Source organism: Rhinolophus ferrumequinum, chromosome 5 (genome assembly GCF_004115265.2).
Source record: "Rhinolophus ferrumequinum isolate MPI-CBG mRhiFer1 chromosome 5, mRhiFer1_v1.p, whole genome shotgun sequence".
Classification (NCBI taxonomy): domain Eukaryota; kingdom Metazoa; phylum Chordata; class Mammalia; order Chiroptera; family Rhinolophidae; genus Rhinolophus; species Rhinolophus ferrumequinum.
The window spans coordinates 8649074-8668759 of NC_046288.1; the positions used below are offsets into that span (position 1 = coordinate 8649074).

General features: G+C 37.6%; 1 protein-coding gene across 1 annotated transcript in view; it reads left to right on the forward strand.

Annotated features, from left to right (window-relative positions):
- CORIN (corin, serine peptidase) overlaps positions 1–19686 on the forward strand; it is a 202541-nt gene that overhangs the window by 161263 nt on the left and 21592 nt on the right. The window contains 4 exon segments of the mRNA XM_033106663.1: positions 896–1009; positions 2893–3003; positions 4081–4210; positions 18018–18134. Of these exon segments, the coding sequence (XP_032962554.1) occupies positions 896–1009; positions 2893–3003; positions 4081–4210; positions 18018–18134 (472 nt within the window).

Genomic DNA, 19686 nt, shown 5'->3' on the forward strand with positions numbered 1-19686 from the left:
AGACTTTTTGTTCCTTACATGAAATGAAGTTCCACTTACAAAACACGTGTGTTGAGGGCCTGCCAAAGGCGAGACGCTGTTCTAGGCAGGAGGGGCGAAGGGTGCCCAAAGATGAATGCCGTGTGGTGTCTTCCATCACATCACGCACCTCACAGCCTGGTGAGGGCCATGGATCCAACAGGAGGACAAGCATGTGTTAGACTTTTGGCACATGCTAGCAGACATGCAACACATTGCATTTGATTCAAACGGCATTCAGCCAGTTCATCGCAAACGCTTGTACTTCATAAGCCAATTACAGTTCAAGTTTAGAGTCTCGATCTGGTGCAAATTGTGTTCATTTCCGTGTTAGTGGATAGTTTCTAACCTTACGTCTCTGGCTACATTACTAAAGGAATGGCTTTCGTGTCTGTCTCTTAAACTAGTTTTGTGGGTGTTTGGCATGGGAGGAGCTTCTTTTGCTAAACTCTCCAATGGCTTTGCATTTGTTGACTGAAATTTTTAGATAATATGCTTGGAGATCACTAGGTTTTGGCATATTTGCTTAAAAGCATAACTCACCATTTTATCGATGAGTCTCATGTGTTGGCAAATTGACTCAGAAAGCAAAAGGAACAGCTAAAGATGAATGTTAATGTACAATTGCTTATTCATTTTTGTTTCCCATTTCCCATCTGTCACTTTCGATCTTTTCTTAGGAGAGCTATACTCTTTATATTGCAGTACAGAGATTATCAAGCATTTCTACTTCAATTATATTTTTCATAATATACAGAGTCAAAACTCTTTAAGAAAAATCATGCTTTATGTTATAATTTTTCTACATTGCTTGATCAAATTCATCTTTATTTTCACCTCCACAGCTATTGCAAATGACCTTTTCTTCTGTCTCCAGGCTGTAAAGAGAGAGATCTTTGGGAATGTCCATCCAATAAACAGTGTTTGAAACACACATTCATCTGTGATGGGTTCCCAGACTGTCCTGATAACATGGATGAAAAAAACTGCTGTAAGTGCTTACGTGAATTTGTCAGCACAACATTCTATTTTAAACATCAGTTACCTCTCGTTTGAATATAAGCTAGAAAGTTGGAAATATATATTAAAAGCTTTTAGTATTTTCAGACCTTCTGACCAAAACTCCACTTGTAAAAATATGTGCCAAGAAGACAATCAAACGTGTGTAAAATATACGCACAGTGATATTATCCTAGCATTATTTATAACATAGAAAAAATTAAAACACCATAAATACCCATAAATAGTGGATATCATACAACCATAAAATGAAATAATATGCAAACATTAAAAATCAAAGTAGAAGAATAATTTCCCCTGGGTTCATTACATATCATTAGGTGAATAAAACAAAATATAAAGTATTATGTGTATTATTGTCTTGAGTTTTGAAAGTACGTTTACCCACTTATAGAAAAATATCGGAAGGTCATAAGAAAAAGTTTACAATTATAATCCCTGGGTGGTGGGGTTATTAAGTTTTTGTGCTTTTCTATCTTTTCTACCTTTTCTAAATGAATGGCCACGACTTTGAGAATCAGAAAAAAAAAATTATATCTCTTAAGACGTTTTACCTACTAGTTACAGAAAGCCCAACTCAAACCAACTTAAACAATGAAGACATTTATTATCTTTTATTACCATCTATATCATCTATGACGTATTTTCATAGAAAGTCAAGTGTAGGAGGGATACTTGAGGCTGGATGCAAGAGTTTAGCACCTCTTCTGTGATTCTGTTAGGCTTGACCTCAGACTGGCTCCCACCAGGGTCAAAAAGTGGATCCCCAAAGCCCTTGGGGCGCCAGGCTTTCTTGATCATATCAGCGGGAAGGAGTGAGAACCTCACCCTTGTCTCTCGAACATCAATTAGGTATTCACTCAGATTGGCCAGCTTTGAGCAGAGTCCCAGTCAGGGGCTAGCAGTCAGGAGCCTTTGTGTAGATTAGAAAAGACACCACTTAAACTAAACAGCTAAAATGCAAAAAGAGGCATCCCTTAGGGAGAACCCATTAGAGAAAGAGGCTGATTTCTTCAGGCTGCCTCTGTCCCAGGCTAGGCAGGACACATGACCTGGCCAGCAGGATTTGGGCAGGAACTATCTTGCAAAGCACAACCCACAACACCATAGGCCAAGACCCTGATCTTGCATCTCATGTTTATTCTTGGAACAATATTTGCACTCAAAAAGAAAAAAAACAAAAAAAAATTGTAGTCAGAAAAATGCCAATGTCCCACTTAAACAAATCAAAATCTTCCTCTAGAGCTAGGGATGGAGTGGGGGTTGGCAGGGTAAGGGTGGGGGGGAGGGGGCCGAACAAAATCAGTTTTCCCCAAAAATGGAGGAAGAAAGGAGACAGATGCTAGATAGGCAACCAAGGAGTTTCACTATGATTTTTAAAAACCCAAGAGAGAATTAGGATGTGACTCAGAGAATCATTTGATAGTAGAGATTTTTCCAAGTAAATGTTATCCTTGTATGTGGACATCGCTGGTTTTCATCCCATGGTAAAGACTTCAGTCTGCTCATCCCCCGTGTCATCATCTGACACTTCAGATTTTAACCCTGTTAGCTAATCTTTAGTATTTCTGCTGTTCTTGGTACCACTTTTTCAATCCTATCATTAGAACTAGAGACTCTAGTCACTGGAGATAGTAATTCTGTTTAAACGCTTGCTATGTGTATGAACTAACATCTATGAAATGAGATTTTACCGATGCTGTTATTCTGTCTTGGCACCTGTTTGGAGGCCTCAGTGACCTCATAGTTTCTTCCTTCCATGGTCCTACTAGCCAATGATAATGTACATGTTAGCGATAATCACATTTATCTGTAAAATGTTTCTGTCTTCTTGTTCCTTGTCCCCCATACCAGCATTTTGCCAAGATGATGAACTGGAATGTGCAAACCACGAGTGTGTTTTACGGGACCGGTGGTGTGACGGTGCAGCCGACTGCTTAGACAGTTCAGACGAATGGGACTGTGGTAAGCTGCTTGTTTCTGCCATCTGTTGTGCACTCTAGTGCGTGTCAGCCATTTAAGCTAAATAAACCCTAAATGACTCCCTGGATTTTACTAACCAAGTTCATCTATTTTGTTTCACTGTTGCAAAAGCTGACGGTGGTGATTCATATGTTGTTTCCAACTCATAGAAGATTTCCCCCCAAGTTACTTCTCTATTTGCATTATCTATATTCTGTGTGGAAAAAAAAAATTGAGTTCAAATTGTTATGACCTATACAACTGCCAGAATATAATTTTTAAGTTTATCACCCAGCTTCAACAATTATCAGTATCCTGTCGTTCTTGTATTATTGACACCTCCTGGAATAGGATATTAAAGTGGCTCTTCTATCTTGCCTATACTCATGTTCCACATCCAAATGGGACTTGTAACTATTACTCCCTTACATGGACAGGACTTACCGGCATCTCCCATCAGTACCTCCAATGCTGCAGCTTGTAATCTTGAGTTTGATTCATTCTGTCATCCCACACTCATCACTCCTTCCATCCACTTCCCTCTTATTTCAGTCCTTTGCATCATCTGACCAAATCTTAGTTATCATGTGTGTTGTGATTCTTTGCTCACAAATGATCTGTGGTTTATTAACAGAGGATGTTCTTTCATCAAATAGGAATTAGTGCATATACCAAATTATCCCTAAATTAGTATCACTATCACTCACTTGAATTTTTATGTGCTTTCTTGAAAGGAAATGATATGAAGTTACAACTAACTAGCTCCGTACAATTATGCAAATCACTAGGTAAACTCATAGGAATGGACCCTGCCTCTGGCCATCTTCTAAGTAAAGATAAGAACTACCTGTCTCTTCATCAGAGCCTTGGGTCCTTTGAGGGCAGAGAACATTTCTAATTCATTTTTTCAGTCTTCCACCACACTGAGAGCAGTGATTTGCATAGGGTAGGTATTCACCAAATGGTTCTTAGCTAAAATAAATAAAAATGACTATATACAAGTGAAGCAAAGGCACGCAAAGTTCTGATTTGGTTTCATGAAATGTTTTAAATTAAGGTTTTTCTCTTTTTGTTTCTCAGTGACCCTCTCTGAAAACGCAAACTCCTCTTCATTCCTGACTGCTCACAGAGCTGCCACAGCACACCACGTGTGTGGGGATGGGTGGCAGGAGACCCTGAGTCGGCTGGCCTGCAAGCAGATGGGTTTAGGGTAAGGTCAGTAGTTTGTAGCACTGATGAATTTCTCAGAGGGCTTCATGGAACTTGGCAATAATATCTTCCTTATGAGTGCACGGTGAGTGAGCCTCACAAACAGAGCCCTCCACAGCATGGGAAATGAATCAGGTGAGGGGACCGCGTTTAATTACAGGCACCTGCTCTGAAGGATCTGGGTTGAAAGCTTGCTTTGATGAAACCTCTAAAAGTAAATGAAGTAATTGTACTTTAAGTACTTCTGAAATTAAATGCTTTCATTATTTATAAAATCATTAAGATGGTTTCCTCTGAGGAACCTGGATGGGAAAATGTTGCAAGTTCCCCCCAGAGGTTATTGAAAATTCCTTTTTAAGTAACACACATTTTTTAATAAATTGGGAAATAGAAGTTAAAGTTGCTGGTATTTCAATTTACCCTAAGTAATGCAGGACATGTAAATCAGGAAATTGTTCACCCCTTTTTCTTCTTAGTAGAATTAAGACACTCACTCTGGCCTTGATACAAACACACTGAAATAGGTACTATGAAAGTAGGGTACTTGCTATTTTGTGGGGTTTTTTTTTCAGTTCTATCAGGGATAGAAAGCAGTAATTGAAGAGTCCTAGAATATATATGTGAGTGTGTGTGTGTGTGTGTGTGTGTGTGTATTTTTTTTCTTCTATTACTGATGTATGTAAGATTTGGGGAAAATCTAGATATGAGAAAAATAAAAGATAAAGGAATTATAAAATTCTAGAATAAAAAATTGTGTAAATGGCATTTCCCAGGATTCCACTAAGCAAACCCGAAACAATTTTACAATAATGAGCCATCCAGTTATGGGATAGCAACTAACAGCATTTTTGTCATCCCAGTTTGAGGAATTATGTAAATCCCAGCATCCTCAGCTCATTTCCCATGTAAAGACCACATCTTTGGAAAATTGAGTAACTGATGCTAATATATAATAAAAGAACTTTAAACTTGGCCCAAGTGGAAAAATTATATTTGCCAACATCCATGAAATTATACTTCATTTTCACAACTTCCTTATTGTGTTTAAATGAAATGGGATATGATTTGATGGAGATAAATGAAAAGCGTTTTGAGTGTGCTTTATTTTCCTCTCATCAAGACTCAAGGTTATTTCTTAATATGAAAACTTGATTACATAATGACAGATAATTCCATTGAGAGTTCCGAGGGGAAGTCGGAACTACAAAGATTTTACAACCAGAAAAATTCCTATAACAAGCCATCCTGTTCTATCACAAATAGAAGGGATCTTATTTTAAATATTCTACTTTATGTCTCTTCTAATTTTTTGCATATTGGATTTAATATTTTTATTGTGGTAAAATACACAAAATATAAAATTCACTATTTTAACCATTTTCTAAAAGTGTACAGTTCAATGGTATTTAGTATATTCACAATGTTGTGAATAATGTTTTTATGCATCCTTATGTCAGTACTTCATTACTGTTTATTGTTGACTAATATTCCATTGCATGAATATACCACTTTTAAAAATCTATTCATCCATTTATGGACGTTTTTGTGGTCTCCCCTTTTGGCTACATTGTGTGCATATTGGATTTTAAAAGATAATCTCTTTACTCCATTTGCTCCATTTCCTTAATACAGTGGAAAGATGTCATTTTAGTATTTTAGATATTTTTAGATATTTAAAATAGAAATTGACATTCAGATTTTTAAAAAGATAACTTTATTTCACAGAAGGGTTAGGAAAACCTTGAGAGAGCAGCATGGTTGGAAAACCATAACCACTGTCTGACTGTGATAATGGGTAAGTAGTGATAAGTCTTCCAAGGAAATGAGTAGGAAAGGTAACCTTAGTATTTTTGTACTTTCTGATTGCCTTCAAATTTACTCTTCAGTTTCCTTAGATGTCTTATGAATTGACAGAAATCTGGAGAACCAGGTTGGGGCAGGAATGAAAATAATGGGCAAGATGAGACCAAACTCTTGCTGCGGAGATGGGCTGCTTAAGGAGCCGCTCTGTTAGCAGTGTCCCTGGAGGGCTAATTCAGATCTGCCACTGATGCCGCCAATTCACGTGAAGTAATCCTGTACCTTTGAGTCATTTTCTGTGGATTCAAAGTCCCTAACAGGAGGATCTGTCTGGCCATGACTAGTCATTGACCTGCATTCCGGCTGCCAGAGGAAAGGGAGAGGGAACAGCCGTTCTCCTCAGCTTCTGGAATAAAGTGTCCACTACACTGTCCTGTCCTTATACCTCCAAAGTTTACAAAACAACCCCAGCTAATTCCATTCAGAATCTCCTTCCCATTATTTTTTGAGTATCTGCTAATGGGTGTTGGATTGGAGTAGGCATTGTATGGAGGATGCAAAGGCGAATAACATAATCAAAGAGCCTCTAATGCAGTGGGGAAGATATATGAGCAAACAACCAATAACATAAAGTTAGAAAAATAACTCCAGCGTGGCCAGATGGCTCAGGGTTAGAGCTCCAGCTCTGAACAACAGGGTTGCTGGTTCATTTCCCACATGAGCCAGTGAGCTGCGCCCTCCAGAACTAGATTGAAGAAAACAAGCTGCCACTAACCGGCCAGAGGGGTGGCCGGATGGCTCAGTTGGTTAGAGCACAAGCTCTCAACAAAAAGGTTGCTGGTTTAATTCCCCCCATGGGATGGTGGGCGCACCTCCTGCAACTAAAGATTGAAAACAGCAACTGGGCTTGTAGCTGAGCTACACCCTCCACTATTAGATTAAAGGACAACGACTTGGAGCTAATGGGCCCTGTAGAAATACACTGTTCCCCAATATTCCCCAATAAAATTAAAAACAAACAAAAAAAAAACAAACAAAAAAAGCCAAAACAATGTAATCATATTGAAAAAGAAAAGGAAAATAAATCCAGACTTTTTGTCATCTGAGAATGTTTCATATAACACAAACATTCCTATTAAAATTACATAAGAAAAAATATTCAATTCTAATATCTTGATATTGTAACATAAATTCATTAAATTATTCATGCATTCATTCAGTAAACATTTATAAAGTGTTGCAGTGCAGTATCCAAAGCTAACACACCATGACTCCAATAGGTCATTCATCTACTTGAGGGGGTACATTTTAGAGCTTAGTTCATAAAAAATGCAGGTGTACACCAAATTACATGTCTTTCAGAGATTCTACTGAAATGCTTTCATGATAGAGGCAGCTGATTAAAAACACCTGCACTTAGAGTTTTTCAGACCCAAATTATGCCTTCCATGTCTAATAGCATAAACGCAAGGCTCTCTCTCCTCTAAGTGCTTGTCCAAATGAGAAGATTGAGTTCTTTGCTGAATCTGGAAAACTTTTTACCCTCATCTGCAGGTATCTCTAGAGTTCACCCTAGCTTGGAAGTATGATGACTATTTGATTAGACAAGGATATAAATCAAGTTTCTAAATTCTCATGACAGTGTATGGCCTTTGCTACCTGCATGTCCAGTATCAAAAACATATGGACGTTTATTTAATCAACAATACAAATCAGAATTTAGACTGCCCCCTAATACTTGCCAAATGCTCAGTTGAGACATCTGGTATTTCAGGAAGTTGGTCTAAGGGTATGTGACTCTCTGCGTCTTTTGGCTTCACAAGCTTTATCTCTATATAAAGTTAGGTCATCTAGAGATAGGCTGTACTATTTGGGCAGAAATTCCTTTATGGAGTTAGTTGCAATTTGATTTTATGCCCTATTCTTGTAGAGTTGGTCAATAGAGGAAACATCCTTCTGAAACATATTTCTGTGTCTTGGGCAAAACCACAAAGGCAGCATCTATTATATAACCTAATAGTCCCTAGTATAAGGATTTACGTTGTAATTTTTTCCTACTCCCAGGAAAAAGTTTCTAAGTTCAGATTTCATTTGTCATGTAAGAACTATTTAATCCAGGATGGTTTCCTTATTGGTTGATTTCCATGAGCTCAAAGATAGACTCAGGTCTCTGTAGTAGTAAATTTAGCCCAGTTTGCTGGTCCTGTACACGTAAACCATGGAAAAGAAGCTCAAAACTTTGTAGTCAGCTTTAAAAAGTTGAGGTACAATTCATAAACCATAAAATTCACTCTTTAAAAGGGTACAGTTCAGTTCTTTTTATTATATTCACTAAGTTGTATAATCATCACCACAGTTTAATTCCAGAACATTTCGTCAGTTAGAAAAGAAATTCCATGCCCTTGGAAAAGATTCCATGCCCATCAGCAGTCACCCCCGCTTCTCCTTCCCCTGACCCCTGACAAACACTAATTTACTTTCTGTGTTTATGCATTTGCCTATTGTGCACATTTCACACAAATAGAATCGTACAATATGTGCCTTTTTTTGTCTGGCTTCTTTCACCTGGAATAATGTTTTTCAAGGTTCATCCATGTTGTAGCATGTATCAGCACTTCATTCCTGTGTATGGCTGAATAATAGTCCATGGTGTAGATATAACCACATTTTGATTATCCATTCATCAATTGACGAACATTTAGGTTGTTTCCACCTTTAGGCTTTTATGAATAATGTCGCTATGAACATTCAAGTACAAGTTTATATGTGAACATGTTTTCAGTTCTTTTGGGTATATATTTAAGACTAGAATTACTGGGTCAAATGGTAACTCTATGTTTAATTTTTAAAATAACTACCAAACTGTTTTCCAAAGTAGCTGCACCATTTTATACTCCCACTAATAATGCATGAAAGTTCCAATTTCTCCATAAATTCTCCCACACTTGTTATTATTTTTTTATTGTAGCTTTTATCTGACTAAAAGGGATCACTCTGGTTGTATTGAGAATAGGCATAGAAGGGCAAGGATAGGAGCAAGAAGACTAGTTAGGAGGGCACTGAAGTAACCCAAGTGAGAGATTTTGGCAACTCAGATTAGTATATTAGCAGAGCACATCGTGACAAATGGTTTGATTCTGAATATATTTTAAAAGTAGAGCCAACAGGACTTCCTGACAGATTGGATGCTGTTGGGGGTTGAGAAGAGTTAACAAAGGGAAGAGTCAACAGTGACTTAAAGGACTTTGGCTGGAGCAACTGGAAAGATGGACTATAAATAAACTGAATGGGGAAGACTGTGAATGGAGCAAGTTTGGGGAGAAAGATCAGTTCTGTTTTGGAAATACTAAGTTTGGGATGTCTATGAGACATCCGAATGGAGGTGTTTATGAGGCTCAAGTCTGGAGTTTATTATAGAGGTCTTGGCAGAAGATATATATTTGGGAGTCACATGAATACAGATGATATAAAGGTTTATGGGACTGGGTGACACAACCAAGAGAGTGAGTATAGATAGAGAAAATAATGTAGGGCTGAGCCCTAACATGAAGAACATGGGAAAAGAGAAGTAGCAAGCCAAAGGGGATGAGAAAGAACAACCAGTGGGGTAGGAGTATGTGATATCCTGGAAACCAAGTGGAGAGTATATCAATTCTATCAAATGGTCAATTCTATCAAATACTGCTGAGAAGTCAAGTGAAATGAAGACTGAAAACCAACTATTGGTTTCAGCAATGTGCATGTCCTTAGCATGAGTAGTGTCAGTGGAGTGAGGAAGCAAAAGCCTAAGAGATAACAAGAAATAAAACAGAATAAATATAGAACTTTTTTGAGGGATTTCAATGCAAAGGGGAACAAAGAAATGTAGTCAGAGGCTGGTAGGGGAAGTAGTTTGGTGCTTCCGTTTTCATGGAAGCACTCGCTGTCCCATGGCTGAATTCCTAATAGAGCCCTACCAGCTATAGTAGAAACATCAGGTTCAATTGCTATAGACTGAATGTTTGTGTCTCCCCCACCTGCACGGAATTCATACATTGAATCCTAATCTCCAATGTGATCGTATTTGGAGGTGGGGCTTTGGGAGGTGATTAGGTCAAGAGGGTGGAGCCTTCTGAGTGTGATTAGGGCCTTACAGATCCCAGAGAGCTCTGTGGTGCCTTCCCAAGGAGACGGCCACCTATGAACTAGAATGTGGCACCTTCACCAGACACCAAATCTGCTGGTACTTTGATCTGGGACTTCCCAGCCTCTGGAACTGTGGGAAATAAGTTTGTTTCTTATAAGTCACGCAGTCTATGGTAATGTGTCATAGAAGCCCTAATGGATAAAAGAAATAAATAATTTTCTGTCAAAGACTTCTTTCATTCCATACATTTTTTTAACCAAATAAGTTTGTGCTATTTTCCCCAACTGGTGGACATACCATAAATTAGTTCATTTTTCTGCAACTTTGTATCCCTTCATATATTTCTTCTCTTTCTGACTGGTTTGTCCTTTATCTATGTTCCATAGGCATATTACTTCCTGCCTCTTCCTCTGCGTCCATATAGCCATAATTTTCTACATATTCTGTCCAAATCCTTCTGGGCCTCTCTCAAGCCCCATGACTTCTAGGAAGCCTTTCTCATCTCCTTGGTCTTTTCTCCCTGGAGCTTCCCATGGTACTTAAAAATCAGTATTAAATAATTTCTCTCTTAATCCTACAGTATATGTCATTTGTAATTTTTTAAATCTTCCTCTTATTTCCCAGAATTGGTTATACAAAATGATAATGATTAATTTTAATTATATGCCAGGATTTTCTGAATGCTTAATATGCATTATTTCAATTTAACCACATTGTAATCCTCTAAGATAAATAATATTGTTATATCTACTTTACCTATGAGGAATCTGAGGCTTAGAGGTCAAGGAACTTTGCTAGGTCACAGAAAACACAGAGCCAGGATGCAAGTCGGAACAAGGGCAAGGGCCCTCCTGGGTACTAGGAATAGATCCCCTATAGCACCCAGTTATTCAATAAACATGGCCTAACTGATGTGGCCAACCAACTTCTTAAACACAAATCCTTTTTAGTATTGCTTACATGGGAATTTTGTGGCAAGTCTTACTACCAACTTGTGCTCTTATCATTGTATGATTTTCAAGGAGATAGCAGTGAGGAGATGGAGGGTAGGGAAAATTTATCATGCAGGACCACAATCCAAGTGTTTTTGTAGTTTTTGAAATGTCATTTGGGTGATAAGTAGACACTTGGCATATTCTAAATAGAGCTCAGCTGAAGCAAATTCTTAAAGTGTTATTTTCGTTCACACAGAAGCTTTGTAGTTTTTCTGGCAGACATGTAACTTGGGCACAGGGAATGAATTTCCTACCCATTTCCAAGAAGCTGCTGGTTTAATGACTGCCTGGGTGAGAAGAAAATCAGAGAGTCCAATGTGTGGGTGTAGTGTTTTCTGGAATGTGCTATTCTGAGGTGAGGAAGACAAATACTTTTCCTGAAAAAGTGTTATTTCCTAAAGAAAGAGGAAGTGTTTTTTAAATTCTTCCATGAGACCCTTGTGTATGAGGCTTTAATAAATAAAGCAAGGTACGTTTCCCAGTTGTCCTACGGTCATTTCTGTATGATCACTAACAGCATGATCACATCCAAGAATTTGGATCTCAAACTGTCAGTTGAGTTAATGAATAATTTATGAAATTAAAGGAAATTTCTCAGTGGTGTAGAGAAATTCACCATTATTAACTGGAATGGAACTATGTGAGGTCCCGAATTAATTACATTTTTAAAAACTCTCTTACATTCTATTTTGCGGTTAAAAAAAAGTTCACCATTAAAAAATTGATTCATATTCTGTTTTATAAAATCAAAGATGGTTTCCATGGGTTCTCCAGAATTAAGTACTCTCAAGACCCAGCTTTAAGCTAAAAATACAGGGTAATTGTGAGGAAGAAGATTTTGGAATGAGAAGAATTAATCTCCCTAAAGCCTCTGCTGGACACATCAGATTTCCCAGTGATCACAATGAATATAGCATTGCCATTAGACATGAATACGAATGGGTCCTGGGAAAATAAAGATGATTTACAACTTGAGCGATCCATGAAGAATTGACCAAAGAGGACGGTGTTACTTCTGTTAGAAGTCCTTATATGGGGGCATCCTCATTTTGGAGACTCCTGGTGATGACTTAACCTCTGATCTAGTATGTTCTTCATGTTGTCTTTGCAACCTACTGCAATTTGGCTTCCTTTTGCGTACAAGGCGGGACTAATGATCAGCGATGATATCATCTACTTGGCAAACCTACTGGCCTTTTCGTATATTCATTCAGTTTGGACTCAAAATCCAATTTCTTATTCTGGCCTGTAGGACACTGCATAATCTGGTCCCTGCCTCCTTCTTCTTTACCCAATGTCCTAGCACTCTCCACTTCTCCACTAAACTTTCTGACACATTGACCTTATTAATGATGTTCAAACACTGCACTCTCCTTTCCATCTCAGGGACTTTGCCTTCAATTTTCCTTTTGCTTGGAATGCTGATCTCTAGATCTTCACTGATTACCTCCATCTCATCATTTATGTCTCAGCTCCTACATCAACAATTTAGAGAGGCCTATGTTGTTGAAGCAGCTTTCACCCTTACCAAGTCACTCTCTATTTGCTCCTTTTGTCTTCTTCAAAGCACTTATCAGTATCAGGAGTTATTTTTTCACATTTGTAATTTCTTCCTCTAATTAAAATAATAGCTCCTTGAGGGAGGGACTCCAGCTTTACAACACGAATGTGTTGTCTGCATTTCCATTCCACCTTGTTAACCCATAATTGTCAGTTTTAACCCTTGGTCCTGCACTGCTCTCTTGCTGTCAAAAGTAAAGAAACCCTTAGTTTGCAGGTATTTGTGCTTCATTTTTTAAAGTAAGCATTTCCATCATAATCATGACACAAGCATGAGATACCTCGTTACAAAACGCCAAGTAATTTGATGAAAGTGGGACAAGAATAGACCAAATTGTCTAGAGATCTGATTGCTCACATAAGCCTTGAAATATATCATTCCTTTCAGAATATCAGGATGTTTCAGAATTCTGGGTAAGTTCTATCTTCTTATTTCAGTGTGTGGCGGGATACTTCTTTTTTAACTTTTTTTTTTTTTTTAATTGGGAAATATTGGGGAACAGTGTGTTTCTACTGGGCCCACCAACTCCAAGTCATTGTCCTTCAATCTACTTGTGGAGGGCGCCACTCAGCTCCAAGTCCAGTCGCCGTTTTCAATCTTAGTTGCAGGGGGCGCAGCTCACCATCCCATGCAGGAATTGAACTTGCAACCTTGTGTTGAAAGCTCGCACTCTAACCGACAGAGCCATCTGGCCACCCCTCCAGCAACTCGCTGGCAGCTTGTTGTCTTTAATTTAATTTTGGAGGGTGAAGCTCACTGGCCCATGTGGGAATTGAACTGGCAACCCTGTTGTTTAGAGCCTGCGCTCTAACCAACTGAGCCATCAGGCCGCCCCTACATTTTTTTGTAAGTGTCTTATGACCACACAATTCAAGAAGCACGTATGAGTGAAATCCTTTTGCTTCTCTGTGCAGTATTACCTCTAGAGCCAGAGCAGAGAAGCCTTGCCCTAAGACCCACGATTTAGAGCAGTGGTTCTCAACCTGGGGTGACACTGCTCCAAGAGAGCATTTGGAAAAGTCTGTAGACATTTTTGGTTGTCAATCAGGGAGTAGTGGGATGCTCCTAGCATCCAGTGGGCAGAAGCCAGGGATGATGCTAACCATCTTACAGTGCACAGGATAGCCCCGACCCCTCAGCCTCCTGCCCATAGCAAATAATTATCTGGTATAAAATTTCATTAATGCCAAGGGTGTGAAACCCTGATTTAGAAGAACCACTCTGGCCCTCCTTCTCCAGTCAGCCTTCACCCCATAAGGCAAGAAGTCTGTCAGCCAAGGAGTTATACCCACCTAGAGCTTGGTTCCTGTTCTAGAGCAATGTTTTGAAGTGTGGTCTCAAATCACCAGCAGCAGCAACAGCACCTGGCATCTGGTTAGAAAGGCAACTTTTGGGGGTGCATCTCACACTTACTGAATCAGGAAACCTGGGAGTGGGGACAAAAATCTTTGTTGTAATAAGTCCTCCAGGTTATTCTCATGAATGCTAAAGTTTGAAAACCACTGTTCCAAGGAGACCAAGAATTCTATATTTGAACCTAAAACCTATGTTTGTTAGGATGGGAGGATAGAATACATTTTCTTTAACAAGTTAATTTGATTGCTAGCATCTGAATATGTAGATGTATGGTGTGTGGGCCTCCATTTGTAACCTTGCTCTAGGCCCCACAAATATTTGGGGTGGGTCTATATCTGTGTCCCCGTCTTCTCAGGCTGTCAAGTGAGGGCATTGGATTAGATTCTTGATTAAATTTCCTTTTCTGTATTTGATTTCATGGCTACTAGGAAAGCATTTGGGTCTGACTGCATTCCCTACACAGACTCTTTTAGGATATAGTGACTTTGAAACTTAATCACTGGTGAGATGTTCTTTGCTCTCTACCCAACAGGATTTCTTTAATTTATCTCTTGATATAATTTGGAAAAAGATATTGCCAAACACATTACCAAATGTCAAACAAAATTTGAGCAGTTATTAAGTGCCAGATACCTTTTAATAGCATGTATATTTTACATATAGTAATAAAAATTAGAAAATACAGACACACATATTCTTAATGAGTATGTAAATTGGCATTACTCTTTGAAGGGGAAACTCATACTATTAATCAAAAATTTAAATTTTGATTCAATAATTTTATTTCTGGGAACTTATTCTAAAATCATACAGGTGCATCTAGGCATAGGTGAATGGTTAAGGGTGTTAACTGCTGCTTTTTTGTTACTATATATAACCAGGAATTGGGAACAACCTACGTGTGCATTGATAAGCAATGTATGCACATCCATAGGCAGCTATATGGATAAATGCTGTGCAGCTGTAAAAAGAAAATGGCGTGTGCTGTCGGTAAAGGAGGGCCACATAGTGTTCAAGTGTTAAGAGTGGTAATGTGCTATCAGCCCTCGGGGATTCAAGCACTAGCTCTGCCATCCTCTTGCTGTGTGACCTTGGGCAAGTTCCTTATTCTCTCTTTGCCTCAATATTTTCATCTCCAAAATGGGGAATAATAACAAAGCACACTTCACAAAGTTGTTGAGAGGATTAAATAAGATAAAACAAGTTAGCCTTTTAGTGCTTGGCACATAGAAAATAGCAAATGTTATGATTATGGAATGACTTCCATGATAATTCATTAAATGAAAACATCATCAACACTGAACAGAACAATGTGTATAGATTTAAAAAAAAGAGAAGCATATATACATAAATTGTAGAAACAGGTTGGCAAGCATACTCAAATGCTATTTCCAGTGGTTGTTTCTATGCATCTGGGATGGGAAGAATGTTTTTTCATTGGACATTTTTTCTTTTTTCCTGTACAAGTATTACTTTTACAATTTTAAAATCATTTAAAGAAACAAACAAGAAAAATTAAAGTCGTACAGATGCTCAGATTCTGTATGAAGGCAGAAATAGAATCATATGGATTAACTGATATTTTTTTCACGGGCCATAGAATGACATTTTTAGTGCTGAAAGATTGATTTTTGTGCACAAGAAGCATGCTAGTATTTAAGGATTTCATGGAAAACTAATTTTTATCATGATTCTCCCCTGTTCTTGTTGATGAATTTCTTAGATTTCCACTTGATGTAACTGAGAGATTTAGGTTAAATCACCTTTCTTGTGGGATGCTAAGGAATGAAATGTAAAACCATCCAATGTGGATTGCGTAGTGCAGCCCTTTCTTGGGGGGACTGAAGGGGCCTTGCGAGTTGAAAGACTAAAGTGTCCTTTCTCCAGAATCAGTGTAAATCCTATGCTGAATTGTCCTTCTTGTGAAGTGCTTTGTGGCCCTATGAATATCTGCCTACAGAATGACTGATTAAACAAGTCTGAAGTTGATCTTCCTTTGGCTTTTGGCCAATGAAGTACCTGGATTTAGGATTTAGGAGGCCACAGTTGTTCTGCTGCAGAAAGGAATTCTCAGGATGGAGATATCAAGAGAAGCACCATGTGTGTTATGTGTGGCCTCTGACTTTTATACTTTCCACCCGCCCGTGCCTCCACACACTGCACTTCTGGGATTGCTAGAAAGCCAGACTCTCGTTTTGGTTGAGGAAAAGAAAAATTCTCATTTTGCAGTAGGTTTTGTGAAGTCTTCTATATTCTAACAGTTCACTCAAGTTTCTAAATAAATTTAAATCTTGTGCCACTCTTTTTAAAGTGTGGTCAGGGTTTATGCTGTTAGTTTTTAAATCAAATGATTGGAATTTGTTCATTATTAAGGACTGTTTTGTGTTAATTTTTGGCCCTTATTTATCATCAAGTGTTCTCTTTAGAGGTTTTTTTCCTTTTTAAAAGTAAAAGGGGATCAAATATATGGTGATGGACGGAGAACTGCCTCTGGGTGGTGAACACACAATGTGATATATAGATGAGGTATTACAGAATTGTACACTTGAAACCTATTAATTTTACTAACCATTGTCACCCCAATAAATTGTAATTTAAAGAGAAGAAAAGAAAGTAAAGGATTTGGAGAGGTTTTGTTTCTTTTATTTGTGATTATGGTAGTTTTTAATTAATAATCAGGTGAAATTACAGTTTTCTTTCAATGCCACTAAATGTAACTTTTTTTCCTTCATGTGCACCCTTCCCATTTTTTTTTTTTTACATTTTTGATAATGGGATGCCTACTTTTTTTTTTGCCAAAAAAAAAAAAAAAAATCCCACTATCAAAAATGTAAGTCACGAAGCATGCAGACTTGATGCTACTTGTCATTCTTCTAAGTTAACTTTGAGATGTATTTCTCCAAACACTGCCACCAGGGAATAGTCCCTTATACATCTCACTTTCCTTGTCATCATGCATCCCTGCCACCCTCCAACTTTCATCTGAGTAGTTCACCTCCTTTGAAAAGAAAAGTACATGCGATTTGGTTTAAATTGTCTTGATGAATTCTAGCCTCTTCTTCAACTCCAACAAAGTGCCTACTTCCTTCTTTCCTACTTCCTTCACGTTCAGAAGAAGCCCTCCTTCCTCCTGTCTAAAAACTGATTCCTCCATCTCTTCTAACCTTTTTAGCATAAGGTGGTAAAAATCCAAAGGTTTTCTTCTTCAGATGTGGGTTACCTAAATAAACCAACTATTTCTTGAAGAATTGGATATTTTACATAAAAACCTAAATACTTTTGAAACTAAGGCTTTAAACATTGGATACAATGTAACTGTATTTATTTGAATGACTGAATGTGATATTCACAGGAAAGTGTTGGTGGAAGTTGAATGAAAATATAGGTAAAGAGCAAAATAATGTTGTCTAACTCCCATCTCTTTTCCAGATCCTTCCTAATTTTTAGTGTATAGAGATTTTGCAGTAGGTTAAAAAAAATCCCACTTACAGTTTCATACTATCTAAATAGGCCGTTGATTCTCTTTACTTATTATTTATTTTATTTTAAATTATTGCTGTATTGCAGGATTACATGGGGCAAGAAAAGAGGAGGAAAACATATCCCCTCCAGATAAATTTTCTTTTACTTTTGACCCCTGTCTAAAGCTGTTATTATTTTTCATATACTGGAATTTTTACAGCATATGTTAGAATTCTTACACCTTAGAAAATTCAAATCCATTTCAGTAGATAGAATGACTAAAACAGCTATAGTAATTTGGATCTTTTTTACTACAGTATAATTTTAGTATCTTCCCCTCTTCCTCATCACATTTCACAGCAAATTTTGAATACAAATCCCCCTCTTGAAATACTGATTTATAAACTTAATGCTTCTTTCTGAAAGAGTATGAGTGCTAAATAATGACAGTGCCTGGTCAAAGATCATTATACTTCGATTGCTTAACTGGTATTTACTCTTTTATCAGAGAACCATCTGTGACGGAATTAATACCGGAACAGGAACAAGACCAGCAGTGGCTGACATTACACTCCAGTTGGGAGACCCTCAACGCGACCACTTTGCATGAACTTCTGGTAAAAGGGTAAGATGCCCTTCACAGGAGTGGTATGGAAAGGATTCTGGAGTGAGAGTCTACCATCAGGGCCCTTTCTCTCTTTTAAATTTAAGATAATCCAAATTTGTCAATAAAGAGCCCCCTTAAAATGACTATTGACCTCTATATTTCAACATTGTTTGGCATTGTTTCTTCTTTATAGACATAGATTTTTCTCCTCTTGGCTAATTGTGTTTTTCTTTAATGATGATTACAGAAATTATCATGGTGAAGGAGGAGGAAACTTACTCTAATCTTGGAGGATTTTTTTTCACATCCTATTCAAAATAAATTCTCATGTCTGCTCTTCCTATAGATGCTACATGTACCTAATTAGCAGAGGGAATTGAAGTAATGGCAACTGATAAAATTTGGAGAGTCTGAGAAAAAAATGAAATTGTAATCAGGTAGTCTTGAAGTACACTTCTAAAAAATTTCCCCTAAAATATCATGGCATCTTAAACTGGGACACCTCTCTTATCTGTGAGTGGGGTGCAGGAGAAAGAGAAATTGAGGGAATTAATATAGTGTTTATTATATTATAGGGACATAGCTATACAATATTTAAATAACTTGCTCAAAACTCACAGCGCACAGATGGTGACAGCCTCTCAACTCAAACTAGGTTTATCTGACTCCAAAGCTTTTAATAAGTGCTAGAGAAGTCATCTCTTAAGAATTCCAAAGATGAAAACTAAAGGTTGGCCATTTTTCTTTAGAATGTCTTGCCATTTTCCCTGTAGACCAAACTCTGCAGCCAAATTTCTGAATATTTGTCAACTGAAGTACTTCCTCCAAAACAATGACCTGAATCTTTCAGCAGAATGATTTGTTTCCCCAAATTGGGAATGCCAGAAAAGCACTTTCAGGTCAAATAAATACATAAATAAATAAAATAACTCATTCTAAATTGGGAGTTTGTAGAATTGGTTCTAGTCCCAGCTTACTAACGAGGTATGTGATTTTATATAACCACAGTTTCCTATAAAATAGAAAGTTGAGATGGATAGTCGTTGGTGTCTTTTCCTATTCTTATAAACTATGATTTTGGATCAACGAACAACAACTAATTAATGAGTATCTCTTTTATGCCAGGTTCGGTGCTAAGCTCTGAGGGGACATAGAAGTGAATGAGGCAGACAAGGGCCTTGATCTCAAGGAATATACATTTTATAGTAGGCAGAGAAATGATCAGCTAGGAAATGAAATGAATTTCGGATATTTGGAAGTGCTACAAAGAAATTTAGGATAATAAGAGCAAGAATAAGGAAAAGATACAACTTTACGTTATGGGCAGGCAAAATGCAAATGTGCTTTTCCTATATTATATTAATTTGTTGTATAAAAACAATCATACAGGTTCTTATGCAAATTTAAAAAGAAATGAAAGTACAGTAAACCTTCAAAAAGGAATGTGGAAATGGCATATTTAGGGATGAATACATACAGAGGATACCAAAAAAATGTATACACATTTTAAGAAAGGAAACACCTGTTAAAATTGTAATACTCAATGTATATATTGATAACAAAAGGTAAA